Below are 17,599 nucleotides of genomic sequence, written 5' to 3' on the forward strand. Positions count from 1 at the left end.
ATGTCATCATTGTACTTTGTAGAATGTTTTGATAGCCCCTGAACTGCTAAACACCCCCCCATGTCATGATCAAACCACCTCCATGTTTAACTGTATTACAAGGTTTTCTTCAATGAAGACTTTCCCCTTTTTTTTTCTCCAAACATTTCTGGGGAAAAGTTTTATTTTAGTCTTATTGGACCAGAGAATTTTGTTAAAGAATGCTTCAGATTCCTGTTGATATTTCTTGGCAAATTGTAGACGGTTAAATTTTATGAATTTTCTTTAAAAGTGGTTTGCAGCGAGGTCTGCGTTCATGCAACTCTTTTGTGTTCAGGTGCCTTTTGTACAGTTCTTTCATGCACTATTATGCCTGATGCTTCTAAATCTTTCTTCAAATCATTGGCTGTTAATCTTGGATTTTTTTTTTTAGCCGCTCAGACAATTCTCCTAGCTGCTGTACCCGATATTTTCCTTGGACTTCCACTTGTTCTGTGGTACTTGATTATTGCTCTTGTGGATTTTGGGATTCCATATTTGTTAGATACTGTTCTGTAGTCATTTCCTTTGTTGTAGTTTGCTACAAGTGCTTTTCTCAAATGTGAATCCAACTCTTTTGTCTTGACCATCATCTGCTATGTTGACAAAACCTTCTTCTTCAATAGATGTTGGAAATAATTACCTATTTTTTCTTGCTATTGACTTAAAAATGCAGCTTAATACTGTGTAATGGTTTTTAATCAAAGAATGCATTTTTCAATGAGTTCCAATTACATTTTTACAGATTTAAGGTACCAATAGTTTTGTCATTAACAAATAATGTATTTGAAATTTCTGAAATTGTGTATTTTGGTCTTTGTCATATTAATTAGTGGCTAAACTTATATTGAGTCGAGGGTACTTTTGTCTGCGACTGTACATTTTGAAGACTGCAGCACATAGTGCTTACCTTTCTATGTCTATGTCTGTGAAGGAGGTGGGTTCAAATATTGTCTACTGGAATGTGGAACTTGACCTTTAGTAGGACATTTTCTTTTTGGTGGATGTCACTCAAAAACTAGCTGCTTCCAGGTGAAGTGAACAAGGAAATCTGGAACTATCCGTTTTCTTATCTTTACTTACAGTATAAGTTTAAAGTGCAAATGTGGCACAGCCAGTGTATATATAGTATTTTATTTAATAAAGTAGCGGTAACTCTAAATTACATTAAGAAAGCACTTGAAAGGCATGCGTTTGACATTCAAATCAAGGTGAGTCTAATTGTTTGCCTTTTCATAACACAAACAAAACAATTTATGAACAAAAGGTATTTATAAAGAAAAAATAATGTAACGCACATGTGTAGTGGGTTTTTAATGGTGGGAAATGAAGACGCTACCAGGATATTTATTTGGCTCTAAAAAGTGCCGTTTAATATTTGCTCTTTCAGAAAAATGGGTTTAACTCTTTTATGCTCCCAGCAACAATAACCCATTGCAGTGCGCGGGCTGCGCTTAATATAAGCTTATCCTCACTGCTCATTGGTCAGGCTACAGTAGGCGATTTGCATAACTTTTCACCACTCACACAGCACAGCGGGCCTGCAGGGGCGGTGCACACACACAAGGGCAGGCAGAGACACACAAAAGAAAGCAACACGTAGCAGTTCATACAAAGACAGCAATAAAAAAACAGTGATAATCACAACCCCGCCAACAAGTTCAGTACAGAACACACAAAGACCCAATTCTCAGTCTCATTTGACCCAGCGCTACAATAACATTGCAGTTTAATGAGTCACCAGAATTGTAAACTTGGTTGATTTTCTGCAAGGAGAATCCGCCCCTAACCAACATGTCATCAGCAAGTGTATAAAAGCTCAGTGTGTTATTCTCTCATGTTGCTTCTTTTGTTTCGGCTGCTCAGTCAAATGCTGGGAAGCCGAAATGGAAGTCGACCGCTTAGAGCCCGGAGGAAGGGCTACCCTCAGCCATGGATTCCCTGAGGTTTCCCCCTAAAAAATTAAAAATATGTGAGTAGGGGGTTTTTCCTTACCTGAGTGCTGAGCGGTTCATATTTAGTTTTGCGGGATGCGTGGTTGGGCTCGAGAGGCTGGGCTCTCTCCCCCAGCGCAGTCATGCTCTGGGGGAAGGGTCATGTGTCAGCTGCTCATTTTCATTAATTTTTCAATATTTTGGGGGTAAGTGGCAGTGCGCCACTGTGGGGTGTGTTAATCATTTATTAATTTCCATTCATGGTTTGGCAGTCTCTTTTTGGGGGGAGGTGGCCCAAAACCACTTCCTATCTGTGGCACTGGGATGCATGTAACTGTTCATGTTTTTCCAGCCAGCCTCGCACAGGTAACCGTCGGGCACCCACGGATGAGGACTCCGACCAAATTTAACTTTCACTCGGGCCTTGAGCGCCAATCACAGTCATTGCGTCCTAAGTGCACATCGCAGTTCATTAAATCATCTGCAATTGCAATCATTCATTCATTGCTGATTCTCCGAGCTGAAATGTTATGAGAACAATGTTATGCTGAAAATACAAATTTAAGGAGGATAAGTTCATTGTTTATCATCACTGCCATATCCGTACAAACACAGACATTCCCTGTTTTTGCACATTCGTTTTCAAGTCACAATCTGTCTAAAATTGTACTGACGTTAACATGACAAACAATTCACTAAAGAAATAGGCCACTTTACAGAATTAATTTGAACAAAGAGCATTGTATCTAGCATATTGTACACAATGTTCTTGCCTTTGTCCAGTACAATGGGCCTTAAACTATTTAAAAAATACCTCAAAGGCTTTTTGACTAATTGTGATCTTTTGTTGTCTTGGTTTCACATAATGCAACATTTTAGTTAACAGTAACTGCATTTCCAACCCATTTTCCACAATTGCACCCCCACCCTTCTTTGGGTAACAACATGTTTGTTATATAAGTGACATTTACCAATTGTTTTCGTCAGTTAAGTTAATCATCAGTTACTGTACTTTATGTATTTGAGTTCATAAACCCACTGTACTTTACAAGTATGCAACAGGAGAGAACAATAATAGAAATGCAACCAAACAAACAAAAAAAGAGTTTGATAACATTTAAAAAAAAAAAAAAAAAATCATCACAACCCTTGTGATGATTAAACATGTTTCAGTACAAGATTATACAGAATGAGCCCAGTGTTTCTACAAATAATTTTCCTGACACTGTATATAAACTATGAGGCATGTGTGATAAGGACTAGGTGAAAAGAATTCAAGCATTAGTGCCAGAGGGATCCTTTCAATTATAGATTGTAGATGTAGCAACAATTACTTTAGAAAATGTAATCCAGAGTCCATTGCAACTGCAGTATACAGCTACAGTGGAGACAGTAAAGGCAACCAACTCCATAAAGCCCTATATGGCACATACCATACAGTGGATGCTAAAAGAAACACTGGGTATTTTCCACTCTTTGCATGCCTACAGTATATTTGATAAGTTTACTCTAACCATGTTCTTGAAAGTACTGATTTCAAGGTGTGCATTACATTTATAACCTTGGTTCTCAGGCAATCAGTTCTGGCTATTGCACTCTAATTATCCAGATAACTGACAAGGTATTTAAACTGCATTCCAAAATGTAATCAACCAAGATAATAAAACATTGGAGACAAAGGGTAAAGGTTCCCTCGTGTGCACAGCCAAACCAGTAATACAAGAAAACAGTTTTTTTGTTTCATAATGTTTTATTTATGCACTGTTTATTAACTGATGTACATGTCTTATGAACATTAACAAAGTTCCATGGAGATTAGATCAGCACTTTGACTTGCCTCTGTCCCATCATCACACTTATTTTCCACACTACCATACCAATCTAGTTTCAAAACAAGCTATTTGCCAAAAACACCAGGAGTCATGCATCATAGTTTACATATTGCCTATAAGTACCAGAATTAAACAGGCAAAAGCAGGCAGCAGCAGATGATAAATCTCTGCACTGGTCTCTAATATATTCAGTCTATATCATTCCATGCCAAGTTTGCATCAGGAAGGGCACTCATTTGTTGCCACACCCTCCAAGTGGCACTACGGTGCGGGAGAAGGAGCAGGTAAATACTGGCGACTAGCTCTTAAAAGCAGGGGTGGAGGATCTCGGTGCTGTGCGGCAGTCGGCAGGCAGTCACTCCTTCTGAGGTTCAAAGCCTTTGTTCTCGTTCAGGAAGTTATTAATTAGGTTTAAAGGCACCCCCTTGTGCAGTAGCTCATAAAACGTCACTCCCCCTAATAAGACAGAAAAGACAGTTTTACATGCAGGCATATGAACAATCATATTGCTGTTTAATTCTGGAGTAGTAAAGGTTTTTGGCTGTAAAGTAACAATCTTACCAAGTTAAAGCCAGTTGTATGTAGTTTGAATTAAGCTACTCACGGTGTATTGCTAGATTTTCAGCTACTACGCGTTCTTTTACATTTTTGTTAATTGCAGATGTCCAACTATTTCCATTATTTTTTTTAATCACTAGTACTTCACCTCTCATTCCTTTACAAGTGTGATTTCTCTGTCTGGTGGTGGTGCTCAAGATTAGTGATTTGCACGAGAGGAGGGGGTGGGGGGGACGACTAGAAGGGCTTAAGTTCCTGCCCTTAATCAACAGTGGAAATGAATACGATAGTATCCCACCATGCATTGTATTTTATTTTTAAATAATGTGTTATGCTTCATATTAATAGAGGTGCATAGTGCTAAAAAGAAATAAAACAGGTATTTTGGAAAAAATTAATGCGAACACCCACGCACACACACGTAGGGCTTGAAGTTTTCAGGTTTTATTTTTAATCAGGTGACGTTCCTTAAAAAAATTTAGTTGATTCTGTTTTCATAATTAAACTGCATGAATTGTTCATCCCCAATCCTACTTTTAACCCGCATTTCATATGTGTAGTTGTCTAATTTAATGTTGTGCTTTTGTTGTTTTCCCCAGTAGTTTAACAGAGATGTCTTGATAGATTTTTTTTTTTTTTAAGCATAAAAATGAATACCCAGTGCAGAGAGTACACTGATAGTCCTTCAGGTGCCTGTTTTGAGTATTTCATCAAATATATCAGAAAGCATTTTGGGATATTGGAGGATACACAAAAAATGGTATTACAGCGTCCACACTTCTGACAAACCGCACTACCTGATGCAATCTTATTTAGAGCTGGACTCGAGAATGGTTCTCGAGTACAGTATTAAACGTTGCGTAGTGTGGACGCAAACCATACTTAGCACTTTTAAGCCGTTTTAAAGGCATCTAATACGGTTTAAATGCATAGTGTGGACAGGGCCAAAGACTTACAAAGCCCTGAATGATCTTGCCCAGGCCTGTGTAACTGATTCCTGACTCTAAGAATGCAGCCTATTCAAGGCCAAATAAAGGTTTGTCTATGTGACGTATCTGAGGGCTCTGAGGTGCTATTCATGAGATCCATAAACATAGGCTAGACTATATTTGCAAACTATAAATACAGAATTATCAAGGATACAGAATGTATAAGTATCTCATTTTGTATCTTTATCTATTATTTTTTTGTTTTTCAATATTAGCTTTTTATCTGGGTATGCAATAACTACATAACCACATTCTTACCTAGATAAGGACGATCTATTACAAGACAGATTTTATAAAGAAATGTGCTTTAAAAAGAGGGCGATAAAGAATAATGTTACAATTCTATCAAACTACTGTATGAGCCTTTAATAGGCTTCTAAAAATCTACATTTTTTACTAAAACATTTCTTGCTTGTCTGACTTTTATAACAATTTTAAAAAATATGTTTTGCAACATGTTATCTTATAAACAGCCAAAATTCCTTACAACATAATATTCAGTTTAAAAAAAAAAAAAAAAAATCTTTCCAGAATGAGATAAAAATATTTGCCAGAAGTGGATTCTCAAATATTAGTTACTCACCTGTTGTGTGAGGACAAGTACTGTAAGTGAGGAACAGAAGCAGTTACCGTAAAGGAATACAAAGACGCATGTTTCTTTTCAGGGCATGGGTTACACAAGCAGTAAGTACTAGGTAAGGGTAAGGCAATAGGATTTCTTTCTTATACTGTGCCTAATGAAAACTCAACTGGCTTTTAAAAGGTGTATCATGAAAGACATAAGCTTCATATGCCTTGACCATATGAAAGCTTACCTTGGATGAACACATGCACTCACAAATCCTTACGCAACTAAGGGAGAGAAGAGAAGAGGGTTTAAAAAAAAACATTACAGTATGAAACCAGGGAAATAAATAACTTAGTATTGAATAGGAAGGAGAAAATGAAGAAAAGCAAACAACATTAAAAACATTACTGTAAATGCAAATAACTTATTTCTATGAAGTGATACAGATTTGTTAAAAGGAGTTAATTTTCAATCAAAAGACTGGAAAACTATGAATCTATGAACTAGTCAGTATCTATTTTTATTTGTCTTCAAGCTTCACAGTTCGTTTTCTTGACAGTTCTTGAGCACATCAAGATTTCCTGTTTCAGTAAGCTTTGTTTTTTCTTATGATTCATACTGTTCTGATGAATGTGTTCCTGTTAACTTCTAGAGTTGAACCTCGCAAAGCTAACTAGTTATGTCAGGCATATTTAAATGCTAATAGCATATTTAATAATCGATTACCTCTGACCTGGTCAATGCCGTGGGTATAATCTTACAAGCTTCTTGCTTTCTTTCATCTCATATCTATAACATTAATCATTAAGTTTTATAACTAGCACTGTGTTGTGTTCTGAACAAACGTATTGCTACTGTAACTGTCTTCTGTGTTCCATCTACTCCAGCTGTATCCATTTCAACAGATTTGCAATGGTTCTGATATTTAATACCTGGGTTATTATTCCACTGCATAGTGAAACTGAATACTGTAGATGCCCCTGCATTTGTTTGTAGGACCCTGGTTTAAACAAGTGAATTCTTTAGATAAATACAATGTTCTTGTGTCATATTAAAAGAGCTATCCTCCTTTAGGGTCTACACATACTCAGCATGGTTGTTTATTTGCATATGCTCCAAGGATATTACATTTTATCTGGCGTCAGGCAAGTTTCTACAAACTGCCTGAACCCACAGCACTGACTGTATTAGATTTAAGAGACAAATACAAAATATATATTTGCAATTAATACATACTTTTAAGTAAGTTCATATAATCAAAGGTCCCATTTATGTCTGTATTTTCTGTGTAACTAATGAATTGATTGTTGGGAGCCATGTGAAATGCTGAGTAGTCTAGTGGTTAGAGCTGAAAACAAATGTGATAAAATGTTACAATCGTTACGGGGCTTGCATGCACAAGCAGTTTATGCAAAATGTCCAAAGCTGACCAAAAATGTAAAAAGTTTTATATCCACCCCCATAAAAAATAGAAACACAAGAAGAAAATAGAACTGTACCAGAAAAGAATGGAAAAACTTAAAAAGAAACAAAAATAAACATTTGTCTTGTCAGACTAAATAATGGACGACAATACAGTGGCTTGCATTATTGCTTGTGAGAAAAAGAAAATCAAAAAGGTTTGGCCAAAAACAAAAGTAAGCAAGAAAAAAAAAGAAACTTGTGGAAAAAAATCAAGAAAAAAGAAAAACAGGATTTTTTTTTTTTTTTTTAAACAGCTGGACAGAAATATTTGTTCCATAGGCTTACATTATGCTTGGCATGCAAGCCATAAGTTGCTAAAGATGTTTAGCTAACATACCGGACAGCACAAGAGATACCACTGGTATGTGCTTGTATACCCAGGGCATGCCAGTGTTAAATAGATTGAAATAGTGTACATTACTCTGGCAATGTGGCAGGGCGATTGATGTGTGTGTGGGGGGAATATTGGGTGGCAGGGAGGGAGTTCAAATCCTCCCTGCAAAAAACATGTGGGAATGTGGCTGGAGCCATGAATTGAATAAATGATTAAATAATTAATTAAGGCTCCAGCCACAGCTGTATAAATAGGGTGATCACAGGTGTTAGCGTGGTTAGTGTGTTGGAGTTAATGTTGGTGAGAAGTGAAGGTATTTTCGTGTTCCGTGCTGTCCTGTCTCGTTTGTTTATTTACCTCCGCAAGTTTTTTGTATAGACCTTTTGTTTTGGCCCTTGTGCCTGTTATTTTGTTAATGTGTTTTTGTTCGTGTCTGTTCAGTGTTTTGTTTGTTCGTTATTTGTTAAACGTGCGCATTAGTGCTTCACTGTACCTTCTGTGTCTGAGTCTCCCTTTCTGGTAAACAGCCGTGCCAGTAATGCTGTCCTGCCACAATTACCTACAGACCATTCAAGTGTAATATAAAGTACGAAATACTACTACTAGTATATAACATTTTGCATCCTATTGTTGGGGTCAAAAGATAAGTGAGTAAACATAAGGTGATGTTTGGAAACCTATTGTTCTATACTACTAAACAGGTAGGTGGTACAGTATTGTTAAAGACTCATTTCTGAACCAGCTGAAGGTACATTTTCATTAGGGTTTAAGTCACTTCAAGGCTTACCTTTCACCTCCAGTTTGCAATCTACCTGGGCCTCACCCAGGTCATTGATGGCTTTGCAGCTGTATGTGCCACCGTCAAAAGGACAGGGCTTCCGGATCTCCAGGGTGCAGACCCCCTGGTTACTGAACATTCTGTAGCGGGGGTCGTTCTCGATGACCATCTTATTCTTCATCCATATCACTTTGGGCTGAAAAAGACCAAAAATTAAACCTAATTTTAAAAAGTCAAATTTTAAAATTAGACTTTTAAAATTGCTGGTTAATTCCTAGAGTATTTTCTGGTAATCAACAGAACAAAATGATCACTTTTCCTTATTACCTAGCCCAGGGGTGTCAAACTCAGTTCCTGGAGGGCCGTAGTGTCTTCTGGCTTTCAGGCCACCCGAGCTCTCAATTACTTAATTGGTCTAATTATTTGATTAATTGGACACATTTAACACCTGAATAAAATGCATTTTTAAAACCACCAACTGTAAAAGACCTTGAAAAATATGAAATATGTCAAATTGAACAAATAATTAGATCAATTATGTTAACTGAGTGCTTAAGTTGGAATGAAAACCAGAAGACCCTGCGGCCCTCGAGGACTGGAGTTCGACACCCCTGATCTAGCCAAACAAAAATACTTTTTTGCTGTCTAGTATTTCCCACTGTATGATAAACCACAAAAAATGTGATTGCTTTCAGTTTAATGGAAATGAATAAGGTCTACGTACCTTGGGATTAGCCCGGACACTGCAGTTCAGTGTGGCGTTGTACCCTGCGACAGCTATGGTGGTCACTAGGGGATGGGTGAATTTCGGGGGCTCAGTAAAGTCATATTCCTGGTAGTCTGGGTTCTTGTAATTCGAACCTTTTAAAAAGAAGGAGGGGATTTTTAAAGAGATGGCATACTGTACTTGTGGATAATTTAACAGGAATACAATGTTTTCAGTTTTAATATCGGCAACATGGGAGGATTGACATAAATAAAATATAACTATTTTCCATGATTAAAATAACAGCCACAACTACATTTAATTAAAAATGACATAGATCTTAGCTTTGACAAAGGCATTGCAGGGTCACTGAGTGATAATTCCAATGTGCCATAAAGTCTTTTCTTATAGTTGTTTGGTTTAGAGGGGATAGGCATATTTTCCATTCATGGACCACATGCCATCACAGATCAAGGTAACTAACCTTCCTTTACAATCATTGCGCTGTCCTTAGTCACTCTAGCCTCCTCACTAAGGCCGCACATGTTCTCTGAAAACACCCGGAAAAAGTATTCGTTCCCAATGACAAGTTCAGATACTGTAATACTTTTTCTGTGGTAATGTTCGATTATAGTAAACCATTCCTAAAAAAAAAGTGAAACAATATTAACAAAACATAGAAGTTCATTCATAAGAGATTTCTAGTCTTCATTTGATTTTATACTCTTTATTTTACCTCAGGTAAATGAAGTTTACAAACACCTTTCCTAGAGTTCTTCATGGGAGTGAATAATAAGTCATACCCCTTAATTAAGAAGAGTTTTCAGGTAATTATTTCCAGTGTTATATTACAGTTTCTTTTCCATTCCAACCATGCACCACATCCAACACCCCTCCTCTTAATATAGACCCAACTTGTTGAGCCTTATTATGTAATATGGAAAACTGTGAGAGGCTAAGTCTTCATTACCCCCCCCCCCCCCCCCAAAAAAAATGCTGTGTACTCACAGCATTCTAAAAACGTACGTACCATAGTCTTTTTGTCTGCTTTCTGAATGGTGTACCCACTGATTTCGGCATTGCCATTGTCTTTGGGGGGAGTCCATTCCAAAGCAACATTCTCCCCCCAGATGTCTTTAATTTTCACAGCCTCAGGTGGACCAGGTCGGTCTGTGTGGCAAAAACAAACAATACCTTCAGGTTGCAGCAAAGAGACTTTCTTACAGCCAACCGAGTCAATGAATATTAGAATTTAAGGTAAAACATAAGAAACTAAGGGGTCAATTTGACCACCTCTACCCAGCCAAGATAAATCACCTCTGGATTGCACTGGAACATTTTATATACAGCACTGGGGAATCCCCCTAGATTGCATCAGTCACCTATTTTAGAGGTAATTCTTGGATATCCAAAGCTCCATAAAGAGTAGGATGTAAGATTAAAACACAAGTAACTGCATCTCTATCACCAAGATGTTAATCCAAAGTAATAGATGAACAAAGTCCCTGACATACCAACTACTTGTATATCTATTGTAGCTTTGTCTTCATAGTTCTCCACCTTCACAGTCAGCTCATATTTCCCGGAGTGCTTCCTATCTGCTTTCCGGATGAATAGGATGCTGTCAGTCTCGCTGTTGCGGATGTTGACCTGAGTCGGGTCCAAGGGCTGGCCATTCGTCATCCAGCTCACCTTGGGCCTTGGCTTGCCCTGGAAACAGGAAACATTGAAGAGGCAACTTCATAAAACACTTCTCAACAAGATCAGATATGGTCCATATATTTTTTTAGATTTTTTTAGCTGTTCCTATTAAAAAAGTATTACTAAAAAACATGATCCTACATGTATATCATTTAATTATTAAACATCTATAAATTACTTTTTAAAGTTCGATTATTAACAAGAAAGTACATTGCTAACATATTCCAGTTCGCTTGAAAACTAACAGCTCCAAACAGCGAAGCAAATCGTGGAAGTGATGTACATCAGCAAGCACCAAAAGGTGTCTCGCCACTGTCGCCCATACACAATGCAGGGCTTGTCAAAATACAATGACACATACACACTGACAAGAACACCATAATGTTACATATATGCAACGTTACATGTACACAAAAATACTATGAGGTTGATTTACAAAGGTGCAATGTGAAACCAATAGAACCGTGGTCTGGATGAAGCTGCAAATGAACACATTTGAAACTTTTCACTTTAAAAGAAAATCAAATTCGCTTGAATTTTTCTGATGTGTAACTAACCAAAGCAAATCTGAAAAAAATGTGTTTGTTTGCAAGTAAACAACAATTCGAATTACTAGGTGTAAAAGTGCCCTTATTTGCGTGAGCTTACAACACTATATTGCTATAGCCTGTTATTATTATGAATATCTGTATATTTTTATAGCATGTTTCATAACACATTTATTGCAGATGGATTATTGATGGTTTACAAAAAATGTACTGTTCTAAGCAAATTACCTGGAAAGGTACAACAAGATTGACTACTTCTCCAACCCTCCGAATGTAGGTTTGATGAAGATGCCTTGGAATACGAATCTTGGGCCGCTCTGAAAGAAGAATGGCATTGTGGAGTGAGGTTTGTGGACCATATGAAGCTCACTGTCACTTAAGAGATTTAAGTTTTTTGGGGTGCTCCTTGACAGCACTGTAGACTTGATTAGCACAGCTGGGTGCTTCCCCAGTTGATTCTGCAAACATGCTTTCAGCCTGGCCTGAAGGAACCCTTCAGGGAGCCATCATGACTGTCCACCCAGTCTCATGTTTAATGGTGGTATGGCTGGGACCATCAGATGCGTTTATAATGGCCTAAGTTAGATTCAAACCAAGGCATATGTTACAATATGTTAACCAAGCCCAGCTGCAACTCACCAACGACTTCTTTCACTAGAATAGGATGTGGATGCATTCTGGGTGCACTGGCGCCTGCTGCGTTGATTGCTTTAACCCTGACAAAGATCTTCTCCCCGCTTGGCAGACCAGGGATTGTATATTTTGTCTTCTCAATCAACTCTTGATTGGACACTATCCATTCATCCTCTTCGGGAGACATATAAAAACAGAGAGCAGGCATATGAGAATAATTCAGGATTCTATTTTCATCATATAGTAACTACAAAGGCAAAGGTATAAAACTAACCAAAAACAACTAGGTTACATGAATACCTACTTATGTTTTCATTCCTTGATGAAAAATGGTCCTTTGCCTTCACACTTGCTTTAAAATAGGGCTCACAAACTACTTTATTTGCATCCTATATTGGGGAGTTCAGATAAGTGATCTAAAAAGTTACATTTTACATTTATTGTGGAATTGTAGGACCATAACACAGGTACAAATAACCTAGCATCTTTCTAAAGTCTGGAACAGACAAGCATGGCACAGCACCAGTGGGCATTTTCACAGTGCGACACCACTAGTCTGCACCTGGACACACAGGAGCGGCATGCACTACGCAACTGACTTTTCTTACAATATACAAAAATGTAATGATAAAGTACAGTAGTTGTCAGACAATGTACTCAAATATAATTTACATTATGGCCAAACTTTTTGCATCACCTAATAGAATATGATAAAACATAATTTTATCATGCAATCTGAGAAACTACAAAATGGTCTCTCAAAGGACTACCAGATACTACAACAGTAGTACAGTAAGATTTTGAAATGTATTTGGGGCTGCCTCTTCAATGCTTAATTTATAAAGAAAGTGGTGCCGGGGCGCAAGCAATGACAATAATAACATTCTTACTATAACAAGTTTATTTGAAAGAGTATTGTTTGACTAGTGTTTGATTTTATAAACAAGTATTCTACATCATATACAAAGTAGTAGTACCAAAAAAATAAAATAAATCAATATGCCTGTAGACATAGGCATGTAACCCGTAGTGCAGAATGGGGCACGTGCCACCTGCTCTTTTATTACAGGGGGCGACGACGATGACGACTATATATTTTGCCCGTCCACTTTTTTTGATCTGTGCATATGCACTATTATTCTATGTTTTGTTATGGTTTGGCATTTAAATGGTTTAAAATGAAATAAAAAGCAGAAAGGCATTCAGATGACTCCAAAAGGCAGACAAAGATTTAAAAAAATAAATAAAAATGATACACCACACCCTACACAAACATTGGTTTGACCCATGGTCCGCACTGTAGTAATATCTAGCGATATCTAACATTATCAGCGCTGTGAATGCAACTGAACCCACAGTTTGTGGAGATTGCAAACACAGAAAAAAAATAAAATCAATTAAAATCAATTTAGGCTAGATCGTTGTTAGCTTGGTTTGTTTTTATTCTCTATTAATTAAATTATATTAATTGAAAAAAGGCAAGCGAGAACCAGACCGTTATTATTGTTTTTATATATTTTTTGAATCAAGGAAGTCAGCAGGGTAGTACTCCTGCATGGGGGTATGTAATACATCTATATGTAATACTCTATGTAATACATCAACTTACTTCCTTCAAAGCAATACTCTATGACATAGCCATCCAGGCCTGCAGCTCCAATATGCTCTGGAGGTCGCCATTTCATTGTCACTGTAGAGTCAGTAACCTCGTCCACTACTAGCATTGATGGTTCACTAGTTACAGCTGGAAAATAAACAATACAAGTTGATATTATGTTTGTCCAATTCAATTACAGCAGTGTTCAGCACTGTAACTGAAGAACTGTCAAACATCGCTGCAATTCAACAATGCTACAAAACACTGTATGTTACAATCGTTCAATATTCGTCTTGTAATACATAAAATAAAATACTGATATGCAGAGGCTAATGAAACTAAGAAATTAAACTGCTTACCCAGTGGCACAAATGCCTTTGAGGGCTCACTAGGTTTGGAAATGCCAATGGCATTCACTGCAAAAACACGAACTTCATAAGGCACGCCTTCAATCATCTTCTTTGGTTCAAAAGCCATCTCTTTGCAAACATCGAAATTCAGTCTCATCCATCTGGAGCTTTGCTTTTTCTTTCTCTCAATGAAATATCCTGTAGTACACAAAATTAATGCTGAACGTTTTTATAGCTCATTTTAAGACCAAGGTTAATAAATACCTTTCTGTAGTGACTATTCTGATTAATCCTAGGTATATACTGCATATTTATAATCTTAAATCGCAGAAAGACAACAATATATAATGGTTATCTTAAATGGTCCATTGTCTCTTGAGCTAACACTGCTTTCAACCATTACAGCTATGATACTGTATGCAATGTGTATACGCAAACAAGTGCTGCATTTATATTTACTGAAAAAGACCTAGCATCAAATTACAGCTTGAACTATAGGTGACTGAACCGCTCAGTTGGCACCTAATACACAAGTGCTCACAAGAAAACAGTCTTTGGCTATATTTCCAAAGTTTACTGTACTTGTGTCTTTTTCAACAGAGAAAAATCCTTGTTAATGTTACAAAATGAGAAACAAACATACCGAGAGAGTGCTAAAAACCCTAAATAGCACTTACAGTTGTTTGGTTCTAGTAAGAAGAATATAGAAAGAAAAAATAGCCATTTCAAACCTAAAATTGGTGAGCCTCCATCATACGATGGGGTTTCCCAAATCATTGAACACCAGTCTCCGCCAACCTCAGTTACAGTAGGTGCTTGTGGAGGGTCAGGGATGTCTGTTGATAAAAAGAGAGTTTGTAAAATTGGTAAAATTCACTGTTTTGTATGTTTTTTTATTCTAGTTTAACTTATTTGAGTTAAAGCCTAGTGAACCATCTTGAACTGTTCCAGTATTTTTGGTTATAGTCATCAAACCACTATTTAGTCCACTGCCATTATATTAAATGCCAAATATATGGTACAGAACACAGTTGGTACTTCTTCTAATAAGTTTACTTACCTACTACCTTTATTTTGATCTGAGCAGAGTCTTCACCAGCTTCATTATGCAATACAATTTTATACATCCCAGTGTCCTCCCTTTCAGCTACATCTATAGTAAATGTGCTGTGATCTGGGAAAGATTCAGCCCGTACTCTGCTACCAGTGTCAAGGATCACCTGGGAATACAATAACAGCACTATATCAGCCTCTACTTCTGCTGCATTGTTATTCTACTGGTATCTTCAGAGCTGAAGTGATTTCCTCACCTACTTGAATAATGAGATGTTAACCTGGGAGTTCCACTTACTGTATGCTGTGTCCCCTCAGGTAGACAAGTACACACATATGTTGGCATTATAAAAATAATTGTGCAAGTGGATACAGAGAACTATCAGTACACTAGTCCATTTTTTTTTATGTTGCTGATTTTTTTTTTTTTTTTGATGTTGCTGATTATGATTTATTTCTTTCAAAACTTAATCACCTACCCAATCATCAAACTTCACTGCGCAAACCTCTACAGGCAAGGGAGAAGGTTACGAACAAAATAATCTGTAATTTATCTGACAGTAAGCAGAGGTGGTGTTAGTTGTATTGAGTTATATTGGGATGCTTGTTAATCTGTGCACTGTAACTGCAGGGCAGCAGTGTGGAGTAGTGGTTAGGGCTCTAGACTCTTGACCAGAGGGTCGTGGGTTCAATCCCAGGTGGAGGACACTGCTGCTGTACCCCTGAGCAAGGTACCTTACCTAGATTGCTCCGGTAAAAACCCAACTGTATAAATGGGCAATTGTATCTAAAAATAATGTGATATCTTGTAACAATTGTAAGTCACCCTGGATAAGGGCATCTGCTAAGAAATAAATAATAATTAAATCAAAGTGTATGATGCATCTATACAGTGGCTACTTTCAGTCTAGAAACAAAAAATAGGGCTAAAAGATTTTATAGATTTGTCTATTATAACATATGACTGTTTTTCTACCAGAATATATATATTGATAATGGCTACATTATCAATATATTATTGATAATGGCTACAGTGCTGCCATAATTTAGATTTAATCCAGACCTAGATGTGTATTAGAACTAGACTCACCCTCTCTCCTTTCATCCAGACAACCTTCGGAGCAGGCTGTCCTGTAACAGGAATCTCCAGCCGTAGTTTGTTCCCTGCTGTTACTGTCACAGTGTTTTCTGGGTAGTTAAGACTATCAAGGTGAATTTTTGGAGGATCTAGTTAGCAAAAAATAAAATAAAATAAATAATAATAATAATAATAATAATAATAATAATAATAATAATAATAATAATATATGGGCCAATAGAGTATAAAGCTTTCTTTAAAATGTTCTTACTATGTTCCCAACATCATTTTAAAACCAAACCATTTTAATGTATTGACATCTCACCATAATTAAAATTAAATAGCAAAGCACAAGGGGTTCAATTGAAACTCCCGGCTCCCAGACATCTTCCCATTTACCAATTCTATCAAGAACTAGTTCCGCACTCAAGCAGTGAAGTATGTGCTTTATGCTGACGACAGTACAGTGGGTAACTGCTGCTTGAGGGAATCCATTACACCATGACGTATTTTCTATATGTATCTATAGTTATCTATCTGCTGATATTACTCTTAACTACAAAATATTATAGTTGAAGCATTTTGACAATCAAATAACAGCTGGTTTCATAAACCCTGGTTAACGCTAACCAGTTGATAAAGAGTTGAATAAAACTGTGCAAGACTGCAAAGACTTACCAATCACATGAACTTTACCATTCAGGCTAATTGAATACCCCTCTGGTACAAAGGTATAGTCCCCCATGTCATCAACAACCGCATTCTGTATTTCCAGTTTGTGTGACCTTTAAAAGAAAACAAGTTTAGTTTATTAAAAGGGAAACACTGTTTATAATTAAAATGGCAGAGCATACATACAGAGCAGTATTGCAACCCCAAATCTAAACTAACAAAAAGGAGACAGGGCCATTGGAGTGTTAATTGATTAAATACAATTATTCAATAATTGGTAGAAAGAGGCAACATCAGAATGATGCAACCATATCAACTGAGTCCCCAAGATACATTAATTAATAGTGTAGATGCTGTTGTTCTGTATACCTTCCTCTGTGGGTGATCTTCACACGGTCAGTGCCTTGGATTAGCTGTGCGTTTTTGTACCATCTTCCAGGTATGTTGGCTGGATTTATTTCACAGTGCAGGACAAGGGGTTGTCCGAGTCTCACTGTTTGGTTAGTCAGATCCTGCAGAACCTTCAGGGGTTTAACTGAGGATGGAAGACGGCAATATGGAATTATTACTAAGTATGGAAGTGCAGAAAATGTGTGGCACACAGGATCCTACATTCTCTTAGGAAAGAGGGCAAAATGTATGCTTCAAGTACATGTTTCTGTCTATATACTGTAAAGCCATAAATATTTGCAAGCCTTTTATTATGCATTTTTTGCATATGAAAAATAAGCAAAAATTTTTGGCACAAAATCAAATTCCACTAACAATACATACTTTGTATTATTG

General features: G+C 37.0%; 1 protein-coding gene across 13 annotated transcripts in view; it reads right to left on the bottom strand.

Annotated features, from left to right (window-relative positions):
• Positions 1 to 2,122: 2,122 nt before the first annotated feature.
• The window catches only part of LOC117415822 (myosin-binding protein C, slow-type-like), a 46,873-nt gene continuing 31,396 nt past the window's right edge, over positions 2,123 to 17,599 (bottom strand). For 11 of the 13 annotated variants that reach the window (XM_059027015.1, XM_059027014.1, XM_059027009.1 and 8 more), the window contains 15 exons: positions 17,183 to 17,348; positions 16,820 to 16,926; positions 16,154 to 16,290; positions 15,071 to 15,230; positions 14,742 to 14,846; positions 14,020 to 14,208; positions 13,673 to 13,807; positions 12,070 to 12,237; positions 11,659 to 11,747; positions 10,696 to 10,891; positions 10,212 to 10,351; positions 9,666 to 9,825; positions 9,200 to 9,336; positions 8,485 to 8,671; positions 2,123 to 4,240 (listed from right to left, as the gene is read on the bottom strand). In XM_059027015.1, coding sequence (XP_058882998.1) covers positions 4,140 to 4,240; positions 8,485 to 8,671; positions 9,200 to 9,336; positions 9,666 to 9,825; positions 10,212 to 10,351; positions 10,696 to 10,891; positions 11,659 to 11,747; positions 12,070 to 12,237; positions 13,673 to 13,807; positions 14,020 to 14,208; positions 14,742 to 14,846; positions 15,071 to 15,230; positions 16,154 to 16,290; positions 16,820 to 16,926; positions 17,183 to 17,348 — 2,177 coding nt within the window. In that variant the 3' untranslated portion in view covers positions 2,123 to 4,139. Of the gene's footprint in view, positions 4,241 to 5,914; positions 5,935 to 6,146; positions 6,184 to 8,484; positions 8,672 to 9,199; positions 9,337 to 9,665; positions 9,826 to 10,211; positions 10,352 to 10,695; positions 10,892 to 11,658; positions 11,748 to 12,069; positions 12,238 to 13,672; positions 13,808 to 14,019; positions 14,209 to 14,741; positions 14,847 to 15,070; positions 15,231 to 16,153; positions 16,291 to 16,819; positions 16,927 to 17,182; positions 17,349 to 17,599 lie in introns of all 13 variants that reach the window. The other 2 variants (XM_059027011.1, XM_059027010.1) reach the window with 2 other exon arrangements.

The sequence above is a fragment of the Acipenser ruthenus genome, chromosome 7 (genome assembly GCF_902713425.1).
Source record: "Acipenser ruthenus chromosome 7, fAciRut3.2 maternal haplotype, whole genome shotgun sequence".
Classification (NCBI taxonomy): domain Eukaryota; kingdom Metazoa; phylum Chordata; class Actinopteri; order Acipenseriformes; family Acipenseridae; genus Acipenser; species Acipenser ruthenus.